The sequence below is a fragment of the Actinia tenebrosa genome, unplaced genomic scaffold (genome assembly GCF_029948245.1).
Source record: "Actinia tenebrosa isolate PJP-AT-01 unplaced genomic scaffold, QUT_ActTen_1.0 PGA_scaffold5__44_contigs__length_20552954, whole genome shotgun sequence".
Lineage (NCBI taxonomy): Eukaryota > Metazoa > Cnidaria > Anthozoa > Actiniaria > Actiniidae > Actinia > Actinia tenebrosa.
This window is the reverse complement of record NW_028292582.1, coordinates 15,423,194-15,441,606: the sequence shown is the minus strand read 5'-3', so window position 1 is coordinate 15,441,606 and position 18,413 is coordinate 15,423,194. Positions and strand designations below refer to the sequence as shown.

At 33.3% G+C, this 18,413-nt stretch overlaps 1 protein-coding gene across 1 annotated transcript; it reads right to left on the bottom strand.

Annotated features, from left to right (window-relative positions):
- Positions 1–63: 63 nt before the first annotated feature.
- On the bottom strand, positions 64–17,186 carry LOC148906693 (apoptosis regulator R11-like). Its single transcript, XM_089037642.1, has 3 exons — positions 17,059–17,186; positions 6,140–6,836; positions 64–3,978 (listed from the first exon to the last, which is right to left on the bottom strand). The coding sequence occupies exons 2-3, from the start codon at positions 6,578–6,580 to the stop codon at positions 3,856–3,858; spliced, it is 564 nt and encodes a 187-aa protein (XP_088893768.1). The 5' UTR covers positions 6,581–6,836; positions 17,059–17,186; the 3' UTR covers positions 64–3,855.
- Between the last annotated feature and the right edge of the window lie 1,227 nt (positions 17,187–18,413).

Sequence of the window (18,413 nt, the reverse complement as noted above, 5' to 3'; positions counted from 1 at the left end):
ATTTATTATTGTATTCTTATTCTCATCGCATGATTCTCACATGATAAAACACGACACCACGACCCCATTTATGAAGAAACTTTAATAGTGATACTGGATATCATACAAAATTGAGTAATGACATAATCTTAAATTAGGGACAATTCATAAATCATGGTTGCAGGGGGGTGGCTATGTGCGGTATTTTTTTGGGGGGGAGGGGGGGGCACTTTTTTTTCAGTCAAAATTTAGGGGGCTATTAAAAGATGGTGGTCATTTTATATTATTCATATTGATGATATTTTTCCTTTTGTGGTGGGCACAAATAAATATACGTCTGTAAAAGGAGGGAGGGGTGCTACAAGATGCAATAAGATGTTGCTCAGTTAAAACCCAAAATTCACATAGCCATCCCCCTCCCAACCCATGAATTAAATGAAAATTTATTAATTACCTTTATGAACGTGCAAAATTCTACAACAATTTGTAGGATTGAAAATGTTTATATAGTTCCTTAGAACATCTAAGGCAATATCTCTCAAAATGCCGAAAAATATCGGCTACAAAGTGGATCAAAACAGTGATCATTGATATAAAGTATACAAAGTCATACTAGGCCTAGACGCTTGCTAAAATGTACATTCGGTTCCATCTGAAGAGGAAAAAATTAAGATAAGTTTGTTCTTTTTTGGATTTATTATGAATTCGTTCTATAATTTTTTCCCTTCAAAATATTTCGTTTTTTTTGCTTCATTGGAACCGGGAATACGTCAAACGTCTAAGTACACATATTGCGTCATAAATCATTAGGGCAACTCTAATATAACAATTACGTCATTGAATTGTCATGACAGTTTCCCTTTTAATCTAATATGATATATATTATAAATTTATGATAATATATTATGAACTTTTTTATTTTTTATTTACCTTTTTATTTTTAGGATTTCGTGGGGTTTCTAAAATATATAACTATTTTTATTAATGCAAAAATAATTTGAGAATAAAAATGAGTTCAAACAGACTTTAAATATATCTCATTTTTTTCTCCTTCTTTAAAAACTAAACATCTTCAGAGCCACGTCTCTGGGTAGGTTATTAGAAGTGTTTAGAGGAAACTTTCACAGATTTTAAAACAACACATTTTGAGGAATAAATACAGTGAAGTGTTTTGAGACACGAATGCGATTACTTGCATTTCTAGGAAGTGATTTGACTAAGTTATTATATCAGTCGCAAAACTAATTAACTCGACTAGATTTTCAATATTTTTTGAAGAAGAACACGATAAAACCAGTAATAAAGGAAAGGGGGTAGGGAAGAAAACTAGAGAAGCGTTAATAAGAGGAAAAAAACAAAGAAGGAGAATTAAGCGGAAAAACTGAAGACGGAAGTGACTAAGAACTGTACGAGACCAAGTACTCAAACAAACCAGAACACACTTTAATCAACTAAGAAATAGCAAAAGCAGACGATAAAAAAGAAAAAAAGGAATGCTCAAAAGCATCCTGTTATATATTTTATTCCAAAGAAATGTCAACCGACTAGGATTACATTAGCATTAAACCGGATTTTTACGAATGAGTTACAAAACTCGTGAACGGCATGTGACATGAAAAGAATGCTTCCGCTCTGTTGCACGTGAGCGAGACCAAGGGCCTCCGAAAACGACCTCCACAAACACTCAATTCTTCGATGAAAACAGATACGAGTTCCTAAAATATGGTAGTCTAAAAAAAGAATACTGAAAAAATAAGATTACGAATTGAAAGCTTGCTGAATAAATAAGCAGTTGTAAGTCGCTTTTTTTGCCAAATAGTCGGCATACTTTTGGAAGAGATGCGTTGAAACAAAAAGTTTTCATTCGAAGTTATTCGTTTGCTAAGTTTATTTTTAGAGGAAATATAATAAACAAAATACTTAAATGCTTGAAAGAAATGAGAAATTAAACGTCTAAAGTTTCTGGCAAAAATAATAAAGCATTCTATGACAAAAGGGGAAAAATAGTCGAAACCTGATAGAAGAGCGAAAGTTTTACTTAAGAAAAATACTATTAAAATCTAGAAGGAAACAATTACCGAAAAAAAGTAAATTTTTTGTGGTATGTGTAAATGCAAGTTATGCAAGTCTCGACAAGCGAAGGATAAACCTCCGACTCGTTGATGAAATCTTTGGACAGTTTGAATACAATGCATGTTTCTACAGTAAGATAAATATCCGGACAGAAAGTTCTAAGTATTTGATGTATGCGATAATGATGTATAAATCCCTAATTATCAACCACGATCGATTGATAACGGTAAAAAAAATTTTCACCAATAAGGTCCTGGAACATTCCAAATGGACCGTGCGTGGCCTCATTGCCGTGTTATATTCATTCCTAAAAACCCCGTCTTAAATTTGCTCACAGAAATGTAAATTGTAGATCAAAATGCATTTCTTAAATTCAAGTTGGTGCTGGTAACCTAATGAAACAATGTCTTTTTGTTAGTCGTAGGAATCTGGCTTTCTTTTTTTTTTTTTTTTTCTTAATAATTTTTTTTATTTCATTTATTCATTTGTCTCTAACGTCATCAGCCAAGCATCAACTTGAGCCAATATTTCATATTTAAAGCAAAACACGAGAAAACTACCCTAAGATCATTAATTTGAACAAATCTTTTACTTAATTCAATAGAAATATAAATTATCGTTACACAAATCATCACTGAGAAAAACTCCAAGTAAAAGAAAATAACTCAAATTATTGAACACCTTAATACAGTTTATCAATACGTATTAATAATATACTAATAACCACTATTAAAGTCGTTAAAACTATTTTCAAAATATTAAGGTATAAATATATATATATATATATTTGGCTTTGTGTTTTTTACATTTAATATAATTCATTACAAACACTAAATACTCAGTAATTAAGAACACACCGTGAATGAATAAATGGTTGCATACATCAAAACCAAATCTCCATCCAATCAATGTATAATTAATTAATGGTTACATTCTAATCGATATTTAATCAATACTAAATACGTTATTTTGTCGTTACTGACTTGAACCAATGTGGTTGAATGCATAGTTTTACGTACAAACCCAGAAGTATGTTCATAGTTCTGAGTATAACTTCTTTAACTTGTAAAAAACGACTATGGAAAATCTTTGCAGATACTTGCAAAATATAAACTGGTTTCAAAAAGGTTACATCGAGTGAATACTGCATAGTGTTTTAGACTGAACTGAGGTAAAAAGTTATTTCAACAATTCAGTGTATTTTTACAAAAAGAGATGTAAAAGTCTCTCGTTATAATTAACCACGATGACTCAAGCTGCAATTCGATATGCAGTGTTCAGTATTTACAGTCCATAATCATTTAACTATTTCTACTTATCAATAAAATATCTATCTTTTCTCCATAAGCAAGACTCACACTAACTGTTAACTTTCAGAAAATAGCTTATTGTGCATTCTTTACTCAAAAACTTCAAAGTTAGATATTTCATTGATAATTATAAATCGAATAGAATATAACGTGGCCTCTTCAGTGTAGGTACGATTTTCTTATATTGTATTGAGAAGCACTATTTTCCAAACACTAAAAGCAACGGAATTCGCATTCAAGCGTGACCATCTACCATCTAATGCAACACGTTTTTCTTTCAAGCATCAACTTTGTCAGATATATTTTTACATCTTTTGAAGTTCAAAGGGATTTGACAACGGAACTTCCAAAATAACAAGATAAAATCTCGAGTATACTTTCGATGGGAGATTATCAATATTTCTTCGCCCTTCGATTTTCAGCACGTAGAGGAAAGAATCTCCATTTATAGCTTTGCGAAATCTTCATTCCTCTTAAAATAGTCGATAATAATTTATTTTGTATAAACTATTGCAGCAAACGCTCCAAGACCAAGAGTAGTGGCTGTGACTAACAAACCTTTCCAAAGAAGTTTCTGAGTTGGACTAGACGCAAAGTCCAAATGTTCGAGTTTGTTCTGAAATTATAAAATACAAATATAGAGTTCAGATGATTTATACAAAATAACAGCTAATTAAGCCATCTTACGGGTAATGGCAAGTTATTATAACCGTAAATAAGTTTATCAAGTAAGTCATGTTTTTTAAAGGAGAAAATATTTAACCTACGAGGGTGTGGTGTAGAAAGGTTGTAAGGGCACATCACGTGAAAGAACTTTATAAAACAATATGGGTGTGAAGTTTGGAGAAAATCCAATCGTATTAAATGACTTAAAATTTCCATGAAAATTTTTTTGCATTTTCTGAAGTTTTTACTTGCAAATGATTTCAGAGAAATATATTTGTTTAGCCTGGCTCGCCCACGCTCAGGGTATATGCCAATGCTCATATAGAAAAAAAATACGTATGAAAGCCCAATTTGCCCTTTCATAATGTAACTATAGTGCTTATTACGAAGAAAAAATTTCTATGCACCGCGCGGGAAAATTTAATATATGATGTAAGAAAAACAAATAATGGAATGTAGATTAATCGTGACAAATGACAGGGTAAATGGATATTTGTCATAGCAAGCAAATAATCTATCAAATTTCTTTAGGTTGTACTAGGAATACACTAAGTTTTATTTCTAAGACTTTCCGTACTGAACGCAAAATACTGGCGGTTCGTTCAACCGGCGTCAAATCGGCGCAAAAACTACCGTTTATCCCAATTGTTATGAAAACTATTACGTGTAAAACCACATAGGGGAAAACATGAATAGGAAAAAATATTGGTTGGGAAGGATAAGAAAACATGATTCTAACTTTTAAGCGCTAGAAAGAATTGGGAAACCAAATTTACAGTTGTAAAGCGTTCAAGAAAATTTGAGCGGCTGGCTTTGCTTCGCGTGATTTTACGAAATAAAAAATCTCAATTTCAAATACAAAGAAATAAATGAACATTACGTCAGAAGGCATATTTTAAATACATTTGGAATCAATGCCCATGTAAGTATAAATCTTAAATGGAATGTTGTTTTTTTGACATAAAAGGAAGAAATTTTAAGCCGTTCGCGGTGGTTGAATTTCGTCGAATTCTTTTTATCGTGTTTAATATCTTGGATTAGAAAGTCACACAGAAAGCCGATTTGCCGGTTGGACAAGCAACACTCCCAAAATTTTGCAAATTCAAGTCGTTCCTTGGAATTTAAAGTTTTCAATATGTTTGACTGTGGATATGCGAGAGAATAAATAACATATGAAACGGAAATCAGACTAACAGAGGACAATCCTTGTGACAGGAAGACTTCTTCCTAGTGAAAAGAGAACATGACACATTTATCTTTTAATTTCGATAATGAAAATGGTCTCAATTTTGCATTCTTTTGCACAGAAACAGCTCACATTCAGAACATAACTGAACAGTTAGAATCTTGTGTTGGCACTTTTGACCAAAAATCCAAGAATTCAGAAAATGTGCTGACTAGAATAGCTTTATCAACTGTTGGATTACCTAAAATCATATGATTTTGGCCCAATCGTACACAAAATATAGATGAGTCAGCGTGCAGCTGAGAAAAATATGAGAATTTTTTCGCCATAACTTTGGGGCAGATTGCTTGAGGCGTGAAATCCAGTATTTTCCAGCCAAGCCAGAGAAAAGTCGAGAGGTTTCCTCCCCACACAGAGTAGAAAATATTTTGTTTTGCAATAAGAGAAGTTCTTATTTACACAAATCATGATACAAATGCTAAAAGAGTCAAGATACGCAGTCACCAGTTAATGATGGTCAAAAACTAAGTTCCAATTACCGAGAAAATATCCATAATAACGTAACAATACTAGTATTAAGAATCTGAAACTTATATTTTCAATTTATATTCTGGGTGGCCAATAGCACCAACGAGACAAACTGATCAATGCCGAACTAAATTATCATTTTACGATGTTCTCCTCGTCGACATGATCTTTTTTGTTTACAGAAAGCGAGAGGCCGTTCAAGGTCGAAAATTTCAGGAATGAAAATAAAAAGCTTATTTTCAGATAATGGGGAGTGATGTGTTGGAAATTTCAAAGCATTTCTCGAGCGTTTTTCGTCATTTTTAAAGGTATTTTGAAGAGAGTTTTTAATAGTAAACAAATCGTAGTAACTAGTACTTTTACGATTAATAAATATTCATGTTTTAGTAGTACTTACCCAACCACCCTCACGCTTGATCCAAGTGCTTAGTTTTTGTTCTACAAAGAGAGCTGTCCATTCGATCACACGATTTATCATGTGTGGAGCTCCTTGACGTTCGAAATACTCAGCCACTTCCACTGCAAAGGCATAAAAAGTTACAATTCGTCCCCAGTTGATCGCATCTTCAAAGACTTCGTCGGCGATGGCAAAAAACGTAGCTTGAGCATTATCATTCGTCAATGAAATCTGATGACAACTACCGGAGAGTAGTAACTTTTTTTCATCTCGAACGTTAGAAACAAGGGTTCTAATTTTCCATGCTAACGTCGACGGACAATCCACATTGGTTCTAATAAGACTCAGAATAATGTACCGAGTTAGTGCAAGCGTTTCATCGGCCATATGTTGTGTGCGATGCCTCGTTATAGTTATACTTGTGGCGAGCACTGAAGCCATATACTAATCCAAAATCTTGATTATTTTTCTCTCTACGTTTGAATCTAAGGGACTGGCATTGGTGAAAAATTTAGCTTGCTTTTCATTCAACCGTTTTCCTACGCTGATCTGCGATCTTCTCTATACCAATAACGCGATACTGGCACAGGCAATGTTTTTATTTAAGGTCCTTAAACCGGAAATGAGCTGAAGTGAGGTCTACCTTTTGATTGGTCCAGCCAGAGGGTGTAATGCATTTTTTCAAATGACGCAGTACCTAAAAATAAACATATGATAATCGTCACAACTTGGGGGGAAACCATTTGTAACTCCACTTATTATGCAGCATGAAAACCTACTTCAAACTAATTCCGCTAAGAGTTAGAGGAAGACTTAAGAGAGTTGTTGGGAGCTTGGAAAGTGAAACTTCATTACAAAAAAAAATTATTACAACAAAACTTCAAAATTCACCAGAAGCGTCATAAGGGTAAGAGTACTGCACAACATATTGTTCATAGAACATACTATCTGTTCCAGAGTCGATACAGACGCGATTCACCTATATTGCTTAAGGAAGAAATCTATAATTTTCTTCAGTTTTAAAGTTTGATTAATACTTTCAAAAATGCTCGGATAGTCATAATTGATGATGGATAAATACTGTTTTAATACCTTAAAGGAAACGACTCTATAAATCCTAATGTTATTGTCCTAAGGTTGTATTGATTGAGACAAAAACTTAAATTTTAAAGATATAACTTGGAAAATAGCTCAAAGTATACTAAATAATGGCTTTACGGAGTCTTACCACTTATTGTAATTGAGTCTAAAATTTTGAAATTTCGTTTTGCTTTTGGAAATAATATTTGTACACTAAATACGGTAAATCAACAAACAATAATTTTGATCCGACACTTGGTGGGGAGGGTCACGCTACGGAGTACTTAATAAACAGAATAACGACTCTCTTCAAAGGAATAAAAACTAATCCTTTAAAATATAAACATAAAAACATTCAATATAACATTATTTAATGATTTTAGAAATTCAGCAAAAATAATTTTTTCTCGTAAATTTGAATTTTTGAGATGCACTTTATTAAAGTCTATCAAGTATAAACGTCTTAATCTTGATAACATTCAGATTCATAAGGACTAAAAATCTTAAAAGTATAAAGGAAATATCTTTAAATTTATTCAGATTTACGAGAGAGTACTTTTGATATGGTTGAATTATCAAGCAACATCCTGTTTTGAAAATTATTCTACAAAATAAGAAAATGAATGAAAATTTAAAGTGCTACTACGACGAAAATCGCTCAAACTTGGATTCAGCTGAAACTTCCTAAGAATACTCTTTAAAGGTCCAATAATCACTGTATGAAGTGTTTTCTCGATATTCAGGACGAAAGTATGATATTTTTACGATTTTTTTTTGGAGTCTGTGACGTCATACACTCAACATCGAACATCGCTCCATACATTTCTTTGTAGTTTATGATCAAAATATCAGTAGTAAAGGGAGAAAGAAATACCCAAACACCCCAAAATATAAATTATAGTCACAAGTAATGTGAAATAAGCACATTAGCCACCGTTTGGGCTTCATAGGAATAAAATAAATTAAGGATTTATATACAAAGAAATATATGTAGCAATGTTTGATGTTGAGTGTATGACGTCACAGACTCCAAAAAATAATCGTAAAAATATCATACTTTCGTCCTGAATATCGAGAAAACACTTCATACAGTGATTATTGGACCTTTAAAGAGTATTTTTAGGAAGTTTCAGCTGAATCCAAGTTTGAGCGATTTTCGTCATAGTAGCACTTTAAAACAAACAAGTTTTCTTCAAAAATAAATCAGTCTTGCTTTTCGTTCTTATATAGTTAAGAAAAGTCTACAGCTTCTTGTATAAATTTTGTTTCAGATTTTCAAGGATCAAGCTTTCTTTGTAAAAGAATATGGGTTTTCTTTTTTTTTTTTTTTTTTTTTTTTGTTTTTTTTACATCTAATTTTTTATTTATTTATTTTTTACAATATTTTTTACAACATTTATAATTCTTACTTGACAACAATACAAAAAAAATTTTTTTCTTTACAGAGGGTCGTCTAATTTACAATGCTACTAATTTTTTAATTTATTTATTTGAACTATATTTTAGATATCACTATTTCATCCGTTCGATATTCCAATCAACTTACAAAATCACCCTAATCTTTTCATATTTTTTTAAATGCACTAACAATTTCGACCTTTTTTTAGCTACTTCACATTCTAACTTTTCATAATATCTTAAACTTGTTTGAAAATCATTTAACACTGGAATTTTTTGCTTGCTTCTACACTGATACACAACATATTTCCACAAAACAAACAAATAATTGACCAAAACATCTTCACTATTTCCTAATAGAATATTTTCAAAATTTAAGACAGGAAGTACTATTGAAGCCCCTTTTAGCCATTCACAACACTTGAAATAAAAATTTCTAGTTTCAACACACTCTACATAAAAGTGAGACATTGTTTCATTTTCTTCTAAACAAAAACTACATTTTGGAGAATGGACTAGTTTGAAAACATACAATTTCTGATTCAGATATAAACAATTATTTAAAATTTTATACTGAAAAGCCCTTAATTTTGTATCTATAGTACTTTCGTAAATCCTTGAATAGACCGATGACCAATCAATACCTTCAATTTTCAACTTTTTTCCTATACATTTTTGGGCAGTTGGTTTAAAATCCTTCCATTTGATCAACATCCAATAAATCATTTTTGTGTTTATCTTTTCCACCGGATACCTCTCATATCCCTTACCGATGTAGGTAACTTTCTGCATTGTTTTTAATCTGTCTCTACCCAAACTAATTTGCTGTCTTAGTTTTATTTTCCATTCTTTTGGAATCGCATTTAAAATGGCTCTCCATAATAGATAATCCACGTCACTCCACCCTTGTTCTTTAGCTTCTTTCCATGTCGGTTCCTTTCCTATCCATACCTGATGCACTGACTTCACACCTTTCATTGCTAGTCTTTTTATAGATATATTTTCAGCATTTACCTTTATCAGTCTATTGAACCAGATTGGTTGTCTTAGAATGTCGTCTTGATTTGTTAAATTAATTTTACTAACTTCTGACCATGCATGAATTATTTCTTTATAAAATTTTGGAATGTATTTTATTTGGGCTAATAAGGCAGCCTGATCTAAATTTTCCTCAAGATATTGTAATCCTCCTATCTGCTCAAAGATTTTCTCACATACTGACCTCCAGTAGACATCTTTTTCACTATTTCTAATCTTTAAAGCCCACCTTATGCGGTTTGCTCCTATCATCGAGTCTAAATCGGGAAGGCGTATTCCCCCTTGATCAAAATCATTTATCAATGTTGTATATTTAATTTTGGGTTTTTTACCGTTCCAGATAAAATTTGCGATTTCATCTTTCACATGTTTTACATAGTGTAGAGGTGCACTTAACACAGAAAGGACATAACACAGTTTACTGATGGCTAAGCTCCTAACAATTACCGCCTTACCATATACAGTTAAATTTCTTTGTCTCCACATATTTAGTGTAGCTTTAAATTTTTCAAAAACTCTATCAAAGTTATTTACTTCCATCCATTCCTGGTTGTGAGAAAAATATACGCCCAAGATTTTTATACCTTCATTATGTAAGTTTACCTTCTTTTCTATTGTAGAGGGCAGCAAATCAATATCTTTCACTTGACCAATCCATCCTACTTCTGATTTTTCTAGATTTAATTCCAAAGAAGAAAATTTTCCAAAATGTTTTAATATTTCCAGGGTATTTTTTAGCGATGGAATATCCTTTAATGTAAAGGATGCATCGTCTGCAAACAAAGCCAATTTTATCTCTTCCAGTGAATTCCTCTGTAACTTAACTCCATGTATATCACAATTACTTCGAACTAGCTCTGCCATTACTTCTATCACCAAAATAAACAAGTAAGGTGAAATAGGGTCACCTTGCTTCGTACCTCTCTCTAATACAAAGAAATCTGTAACATTTCCATTATTTTGAATACAGCTTTTGATATCCGCCAACAAAACTCTAATCCACTGTATGAAATTTTCACCAAAACCGAAATGTTTTAGAGTTGCAAAAATGAAATTATGCTCTACTGAGTCGAAAGCTTTCTGAAAATCTGCAGCGAAAAGTACATAAGAGGCATCATTTTCTACAGCAAATTCAAACAAATCAGCAATATACCTCAAAGGCTCTTCAATATTTCGCCCTTTTACAAAGGCGGCTTGGTTCGGATGAATTAATTTTGGTAGTAATTTCATCATTCTTTCACTGAGTGCTTTACTACATACCTTTACGTCAACGTTTATGAGACTAATTGGACGCCAGTTTTCTATAAATCTAACATCTTTGTCAGGTTTTTCTAATAGCGTTACAATTACTTGTCTTTGAGTTGTAGTTAAGAAACCTTTTTCAAAACTATAATTAAAAGAATTTACCATTTCCTGGCCCAGTTCTTTCCAAAAGCATATATAAAATTCTTTTGGTAGTCCATCATTGCCAGGAGTTTTATTGTTTGCCATTTTTTTCAAACTTTCATAACATTCTCCTGTTGTTAGATAACCTTCTACTTTTTTTCTATCTTCCTCATTTAATGTCTTTGTTGTTTTAACACTATCTATAAAATCAAAACATTCTTTCTCAGTAAACCTGTTTTTCCTTTCGTAAATTTTTTGATAAAAAACTTTTAGTTTTTCTAGTATAATCTTTTCACTAGATACTTCTTCTCCATCATCTATTATTTTACGTATATGTGTCTTCGATTTCCTATGCTTTTCTAAGTTCAGAAAAAATTTGTTACTCTTTTCACCTTGCTCAAACCAAGTCACTTTTGATCTTATAATTAACCCCTCCGTGATATAATTGCTGTAATCATTTATTTGATTTTTAATATTTTCATATTCCCTTACTAATGTTTCATTCTTAAACCAATTTTCTTTCTTTTCAATTTGTTCTATTTGCACTTCTAAGTCCTTGTACTCTGTTCGCAGACGTCTTGTCTTAGCTTTTGAAAAAGCAATTGAAACTTTTCTAGCTTCATACTTTATTAACTCCCATCTCAGATTGGGGTTCGTAGTATTATTTTCAAACATATCCTGTTTAGTTCTAAGTATAACATCCTTAACTTTCTTAACATAATTTTCATCATTTAGTAAGGATGTATTCATTTTCCAGAATGATGGTCCATATCTAGTTTCAGGTAATGTTGATAATTTCATGATTAGTGCTGAGTGATCAGTTGCTGGAGCAACAGTTATTTTTATTTTTTCTACTGATGGTTGAAGATAGTCCGAAATAAAAAAATAATCTAATCTACGATACAATCTCTGCTGTTTATGTGTAGCTGTACCCTGTGCATGACCACTCCAAGTGAATCGTTTTGCTTCAGGATTTCTTAAACGCCAAATATCACATAAATCAAGACTTTGTTTTACTGTTTGCAAGTGTTCAATAGATCGACTTTTCAATTTCGGATTCCCACCAACCGTTTCTAATTTTAAATCCATTACGAAATTAAAATCACCTCCCCAAACAATCGCTGTATTACTATCTAATTCGAATTTTTCGAGTTTTTCCACAATGTTTTCAAATAGACCGACTTGTTCTTTCTCTATGTTTGGAAAATATGAGTTTATTAATAAAAACTCTTGTTCTTGTATTATGATTTTTAAAATGATAAAGCGTCCTTCACTATCTATCTCCCTTTCTATGATGTTATAATCTATTTTCGACCCCAGTAATATAGCCACACCTTTGCTATGGCGAGATCCGTGTGAAAATACTATTTCTCCATTAAAGCGATTTTTCCATTGGCATTCAATTTCTACTGAACTATACGTTTCCTGGATAAGATATATACCATTTTCACCTCCATGAGTCTTTAGCCAATTAAAGATTTTTTTGCACTTTTTAGAGTCTCTAATTCCACGGACATTAAGTGATATCATATTACAATTAATGCCTGTTTGCATCATCCTCCTCTTTTAAGAATAAGACCCTAATGTATAACAATAGCAAGATACCAGAAGACAAAATAAAAGTAGCAGTATTGTTTGGTACAAAAAAGATTGAAAATCCAATTTGAAAAACTATCAACAACACTAACACGTAATACACATACAAAACAAAACGAAACAATACAACACTTAACAAACATATTGTCAAAACTATCAAAGGACGCAGCGAGATGAAGCCAAAAATTCCAGGTCTACTTCTGCATATTTAAATTTTTAGAGTAAGACAAAATAGAGAAAAAAAGGGGGGAAAAATCAATAAAATTGAAAAGGAGACGTAATATTTAACTAAGATGAAAGATAAACTTCGCGCAGTATATAAATATTAACTTCTAAAATATATCCAGTAATTAAATACTGTCTTTATATACAGTTCTATAGCTTAAGTTATTTCAGTTTTATACTTAGCTTTACATGAATAATTCTTCCAAGTCCACTTGTTTTGTTATTTTATATGTTTTACCACCTTTTTCTTTTTTAACGAAAATCTTTCCATCCCTAGTTTGAAAGCTGGCCCATTTATATTGCTTTGCTCGCTTCCTCACTTCTGCATACAGCTTCTTTCTTTCAGATGTTAGATGCTCATTTAGGAAAATCTTTTCCGCACCATTTAGCTTTTCGTCATCTCCTTCGTACTTCCTAAGCCTCCATCTCGCCTCATATAAACTCTTCTTATCTTCATAACATTTAAATTTTACCAGGATCGGTCTGGGTTTTATCTTAGAATACTGTCTGTGAACAATATCGATATCGCCACTATCTATCTCCACTTTAACTTCTTTCGCAATTCCTTCGACGATCTCTTCTAAGTCCTCGTTGTCCCACTCGGGAACACCATGAATTTCCAAGTTATATTTCCTTTGGTACTGGCTTATCTCATCTTGATTTTCTTCCAATTGACTCACTCTAGACTTTAAAGCTGATATATCGTTTGTTGTAACATTGCCTACATCGCATTGCTCTTTTAATTCCACTTGAAGCTCATGAATTTTACCAGATTGTTCTTCGAAGGATTCTTTAAGTTTCTCATAATTTTTTTTAAGTTCAGCATATTCATTTATGAGTTTAACTGTGTTGTCTTCTACACTCATTAACTTGGTATAAATCATTTCCAGCGTTGGTTTTTCACTGTCAGTGTTCTTTCCTTCCACGTGTTCTTCGTTCGACATTTTGCAACTTTTTGAAATTGGCGAAGATTCTTGCGATGATACTGAAGAATTTGGTTCTCTTTCTCTCCTTTTCGACATTTAACTTTTCTAGTTCTATGAGATTTTTCTTCTACATATGAATTAAGCAGAAAGTAGACCAGGTTTACGGACTAAAGTTGGACATGTCCGACCACCATGACAGTCGGTCCCAGTCTTGGGAATATGGGTTTTCATTCAAAGCCTAACAAACAAGCAGTGACGTCAGAGCAACCAAGTCAAAGACAAACAAGACAACATCACGACAGGATCCCTGCTAGGGTTAGTGGAGAGCACAGCACTACGACTGTACCACACCAAAGACATCAGCTCCGAAGACGAAATGCAATAATAAACTTTCACCTCAATCCACATGCTAAGGCAGCTCTAGAAGTAGCTCACATGTTACAGGTTATTGGTGACAGTGTTCAAAGAAGGGCTTCCACACAGAGTAATGAAAGCAGAGAAGAATAATGAAAATAATTATACTTTAAAATACAATTATATATCCCTTGGATACCTGCGGCATCCTGGTGAGGCTACTGTTGTGGCATTCATTGGTTACTAGCAGACATTGTTCTAAAATCTAGGACAATATTATAAATATGCGGAGCAGTCTTCAAATGGTAATAGGCCTTTTGCAACAGATTGACACGTGACTGTTACTGGATGGCAAAAAAAATTGGACTTCCTTTATTTAAATATTTTTTGCTGGATTACTAATGTCACATCCAAAACCTTTTCAAAAATACTTTTTTTCCCTTATAATATACTTTCGATTTCAAGATGTGAAGCATTTTAAAGTTTGTTTGCCATCCAGCAGAGCCTTCCCCAAGGGACCTTGAGCTTAATAGACCCGTTTCGAATTCCAAATTACCGCTGTGTTTCTTGATTACAGTCTCATTTGCACAGGGTTTGCCTCAAGTTTGTGCAGAATATTCACATGTTCCAGTCAAGGTCCGTCGAGTTTCAAAGTGTTTGTATTGTTGAAGTTGTGCATTCTTTACTTAAGCGTTGGTATTTGTGAATATTTAAACACTGATACGAGGCTAACCCTGTGCAAATGAGTCTGTAATCAAGGAACACAGCGGTAATTTGGAATTCAAAACTGGTCTATTGATTTGTTATCAAAGTAATATATCAGCACGTGACTGTTTGTTGCAAAAGGCCTATTAGTGACTCTTGAAAGATCTTAACTTCTGACTCCAGAATACTGAGTATATTAATGGCCCTATGCATAATCTTATCTGTATTCCTTTCATAAATGAATGAAAAGTTATTGATGAACATATGTGACCTCCTTGTAGGTTGACAGACTTATATAAGTATCTAAGGCCTAGGGCAAACGTCAAACTTTCCATGCACCGAACTTAATTACATCAAAGAATGTCGCCTCATTATCGCCTGATATCCATTGTTTTTAATGAGTTCGGTGCATGGAAAGTTCGACGTTTGCCCTAGGCCTAAGAAGTACATGCATAAATATAATGATTTTTTTAGTTTAAAAAAACCTTCTGGCAGCTGAGATTTTGGCTGATAAATGCAGGGACCAAAGAGCCAGCTTTGGATTGGAAATTATCAAGACCTTGGCTGTTTTTCCTCTCTTTTTTGGTTTATATAATACATGTACTTCAGACAGGAGATATTGTTTGATGTCCGTGCAGCAAAAATGAACCATTCCTTGCAGGAATTGTGTGGCCTAATGACCACTAAAACCTAATAACTTTCTATTCAAAGAAAAAAAAATTTCAAGTCATATCAATTAATTTTGAAAAAAAGATTAAATTATTTATAAAAGTGAATTCAAGTATCATATTTTTGATAATAATCTCAAAAAAGTTTATTAGTCTAGTTATTAGTTTATTAGAATTTTTATGCAAATATTCACTGCAAAGCAGTAATTTAGTTCTTTATAAAATGTTTTTGTACAATTAGCCAAATATTAATTGGAATATATTTTTGCTATTCTTTGTGAATGACTTCTTGTACTTTTTTTCCGGGTCTATGAAAAGGTTCTTGTGACAACAGTAGGCAATCATATTCTTCTGCTTCAATACTCCACTTTAAATGCAGTTCCATTCAGTGACCACGAATAATAGTTCCAAGTGGAAACTGGAGTTTCCGTGCATAGCAAAACTATACTTTATATCATGCGCAGCAACTCCAGCCTCGGCCTGGAACTATTATTCATGGTCACTGAACAGAACTGTAAAGTGGAGTAGTGCTAAACCTCAACCTAGATGCTACTTGTCAGGTGCTTAGATGACGACATCTATGTAGATCAACTTCGCATTACATCATCAGAAAGCTAAAATCTAAACTATTTATCACACAAAACCGTTTGTTGAACATTTCGTTGATAAATCGTGAGCCAATTTTTGTCCCACAACACTGTCACGCATTTTCTAATTAACTAGTAAAAAAGCTTTTTCCGTGCTCTATTCAGTAATAAAGCATGCAGGAAGTGGCGTAAGCACGAAGGACCTGTAAGGAGAAGCATGAACCATAGGCGAGTGCTTCTCACACTTTCCAAACTATATAATAAAGCCAGATAATGTGGCAAATACCTTTCAAATGGTGACTTTTTAAATAATGATCTATATCGATTTGAATATTTCTGTCAAGAAAATAAGGTATTCACAATATTGAACATGCTTTTGATCCTTGGTTAAAATTGTTGCCATTTTGATGTACCTCACTTGCAGCCCTGAATCAGCTAGAATCCCACTCAGATACACCTCTCGCAGGACTTACACTTCCTTAGTGCTAGCAGCCTGCTAGCCACAATCACCCAAAGCACGCTTATCATGGATCAATCCTTTAGTAGTGTCTGTCTGTCGTTTAACTGTCTGTCTGTCCATTCATTCATCATAAAGTTTATGGTTGACTATTTCGAGTTTGTTAAAATTTAATATTTTTATCTATAAGGCGAACGGGTTCTATTATGCTTTTAAAAACTTAAAACTTAAACGTTTTTTAAAAAGAATTAAGAGTAAGACGTAAAAAAAATTTACGAATTCGATGAAAAGGATGAAAAATCGACTTTTCTTAATACCATGCTATGAACATCAATTTTCTCAGACAAACTCCCTCCAGTCCTAAAAATTTTAGTAGAACATCCATTTGATTAAGTTGTACTCCTAGACATTTGATTAAGCAAATCCGTCTGCACATCGCCATTTGTAAATGCCCTTACAGAACGGCTGCTCATACTCATAGTGTAAACGTTAGTTGTACCTTTGAGCGTATCAATGTAGCTTCTTCGTCTGCTTCTCCCCCATAATAGATTCTTCTCCAGAGATATTTTTTCCACCTCTTTTGTCTGCCAAGCAAACTGGATTTGGAGAAGAATTGGAGAAGGATCAATGAACCTCTTCCTCAGAGCCTGCGTTTCTCATGGTCAGCAACACACACACAGGTAGCCCAAGGTGGGTTTCTGTGTAACTTTCCTAACCCCGGCCTCCTTTCCAAAACGCAGCGACGAAAGCTTCATATTTAGCTCAAAAGTTTTCTAGTAGCATTATAGATTTGTAGGAAGTATTTTTTGTGATACTTTCAATACTACTATACTTGCTAAACGTACTCGATATAACGATGGAAGACACAGGAAGCCCAATCTGGACTTTTGTGTAGGTATATCACAGTACAGCAGTTTTCGTATGACTGTCAAAACCTCACGGCACGAACACAGTCGTGACACGGCAAGGCACTGATACGCCAGACCAATCGCATTGCACGATAATTTACTTTCCATCCCATCAAATTCCCGAAACACGACGTGACGAACACCGCGTGGACACGGTCACGCCAAGGTCTAGGCAATGCCAGACCAATCACATCGCGAGAAAAAAATACCCCTATCAAAATTCTAGAAAACATCACCGTCACGGCAAGGCACGCATACGGCACCGACTTTTTCACAGTCATACGAAAACTGCTCTATTTTTCGTTTTCGCATTAGTCATCTGCTAATTGTACCTGTCCACTAGCATTGCCGCCATGTTTTTGTCTTTTGATACCCTTGAAAATGGTTGATTAACAAGAAATCGCTTTTCCCTAATTTTTAAAAAAATCCAATACCTTTCTTGTCTCCCATATTCAAAAAACTCCTGTTTTGGTACAACGGTTTTAAATTACTCTCAATACCGTCTCCTTATACTTTCAGTTTCATTTTTAATGAAACAGTAATGATAAAAAGGTAAATTATACACCGTGGAAAGATGAAAAAACTGACGTTTCGGACGCTAGTCCTTCGTCGGAGTAAAAGAGAAAGAGGTGGTAGAAAGGAGTGTGTATATATGATAGAATAGGATTGTTTTTGTTTCCTTGCCTACCTTGTTCTCATTGGTTTCTTTTGTCTTATTCTATCACATATACACACTCCTTTCTACCACTTCTTTCTCTTTTACTCCGACGAAGGACTAGCGTCCGAAACGTCAGTAAGTTTTTTCATCTTTTCACGGTGTATAATTTACCTCTTTATCATTACTGTTTCATTAGAAACAGCGACGCAGCTAACACTAGTTTTTAGCTAGTTATATCTTCTTTTCATTTTTAATGTTTTGCAAACGATTCAGATGTAAAAGTAGCTT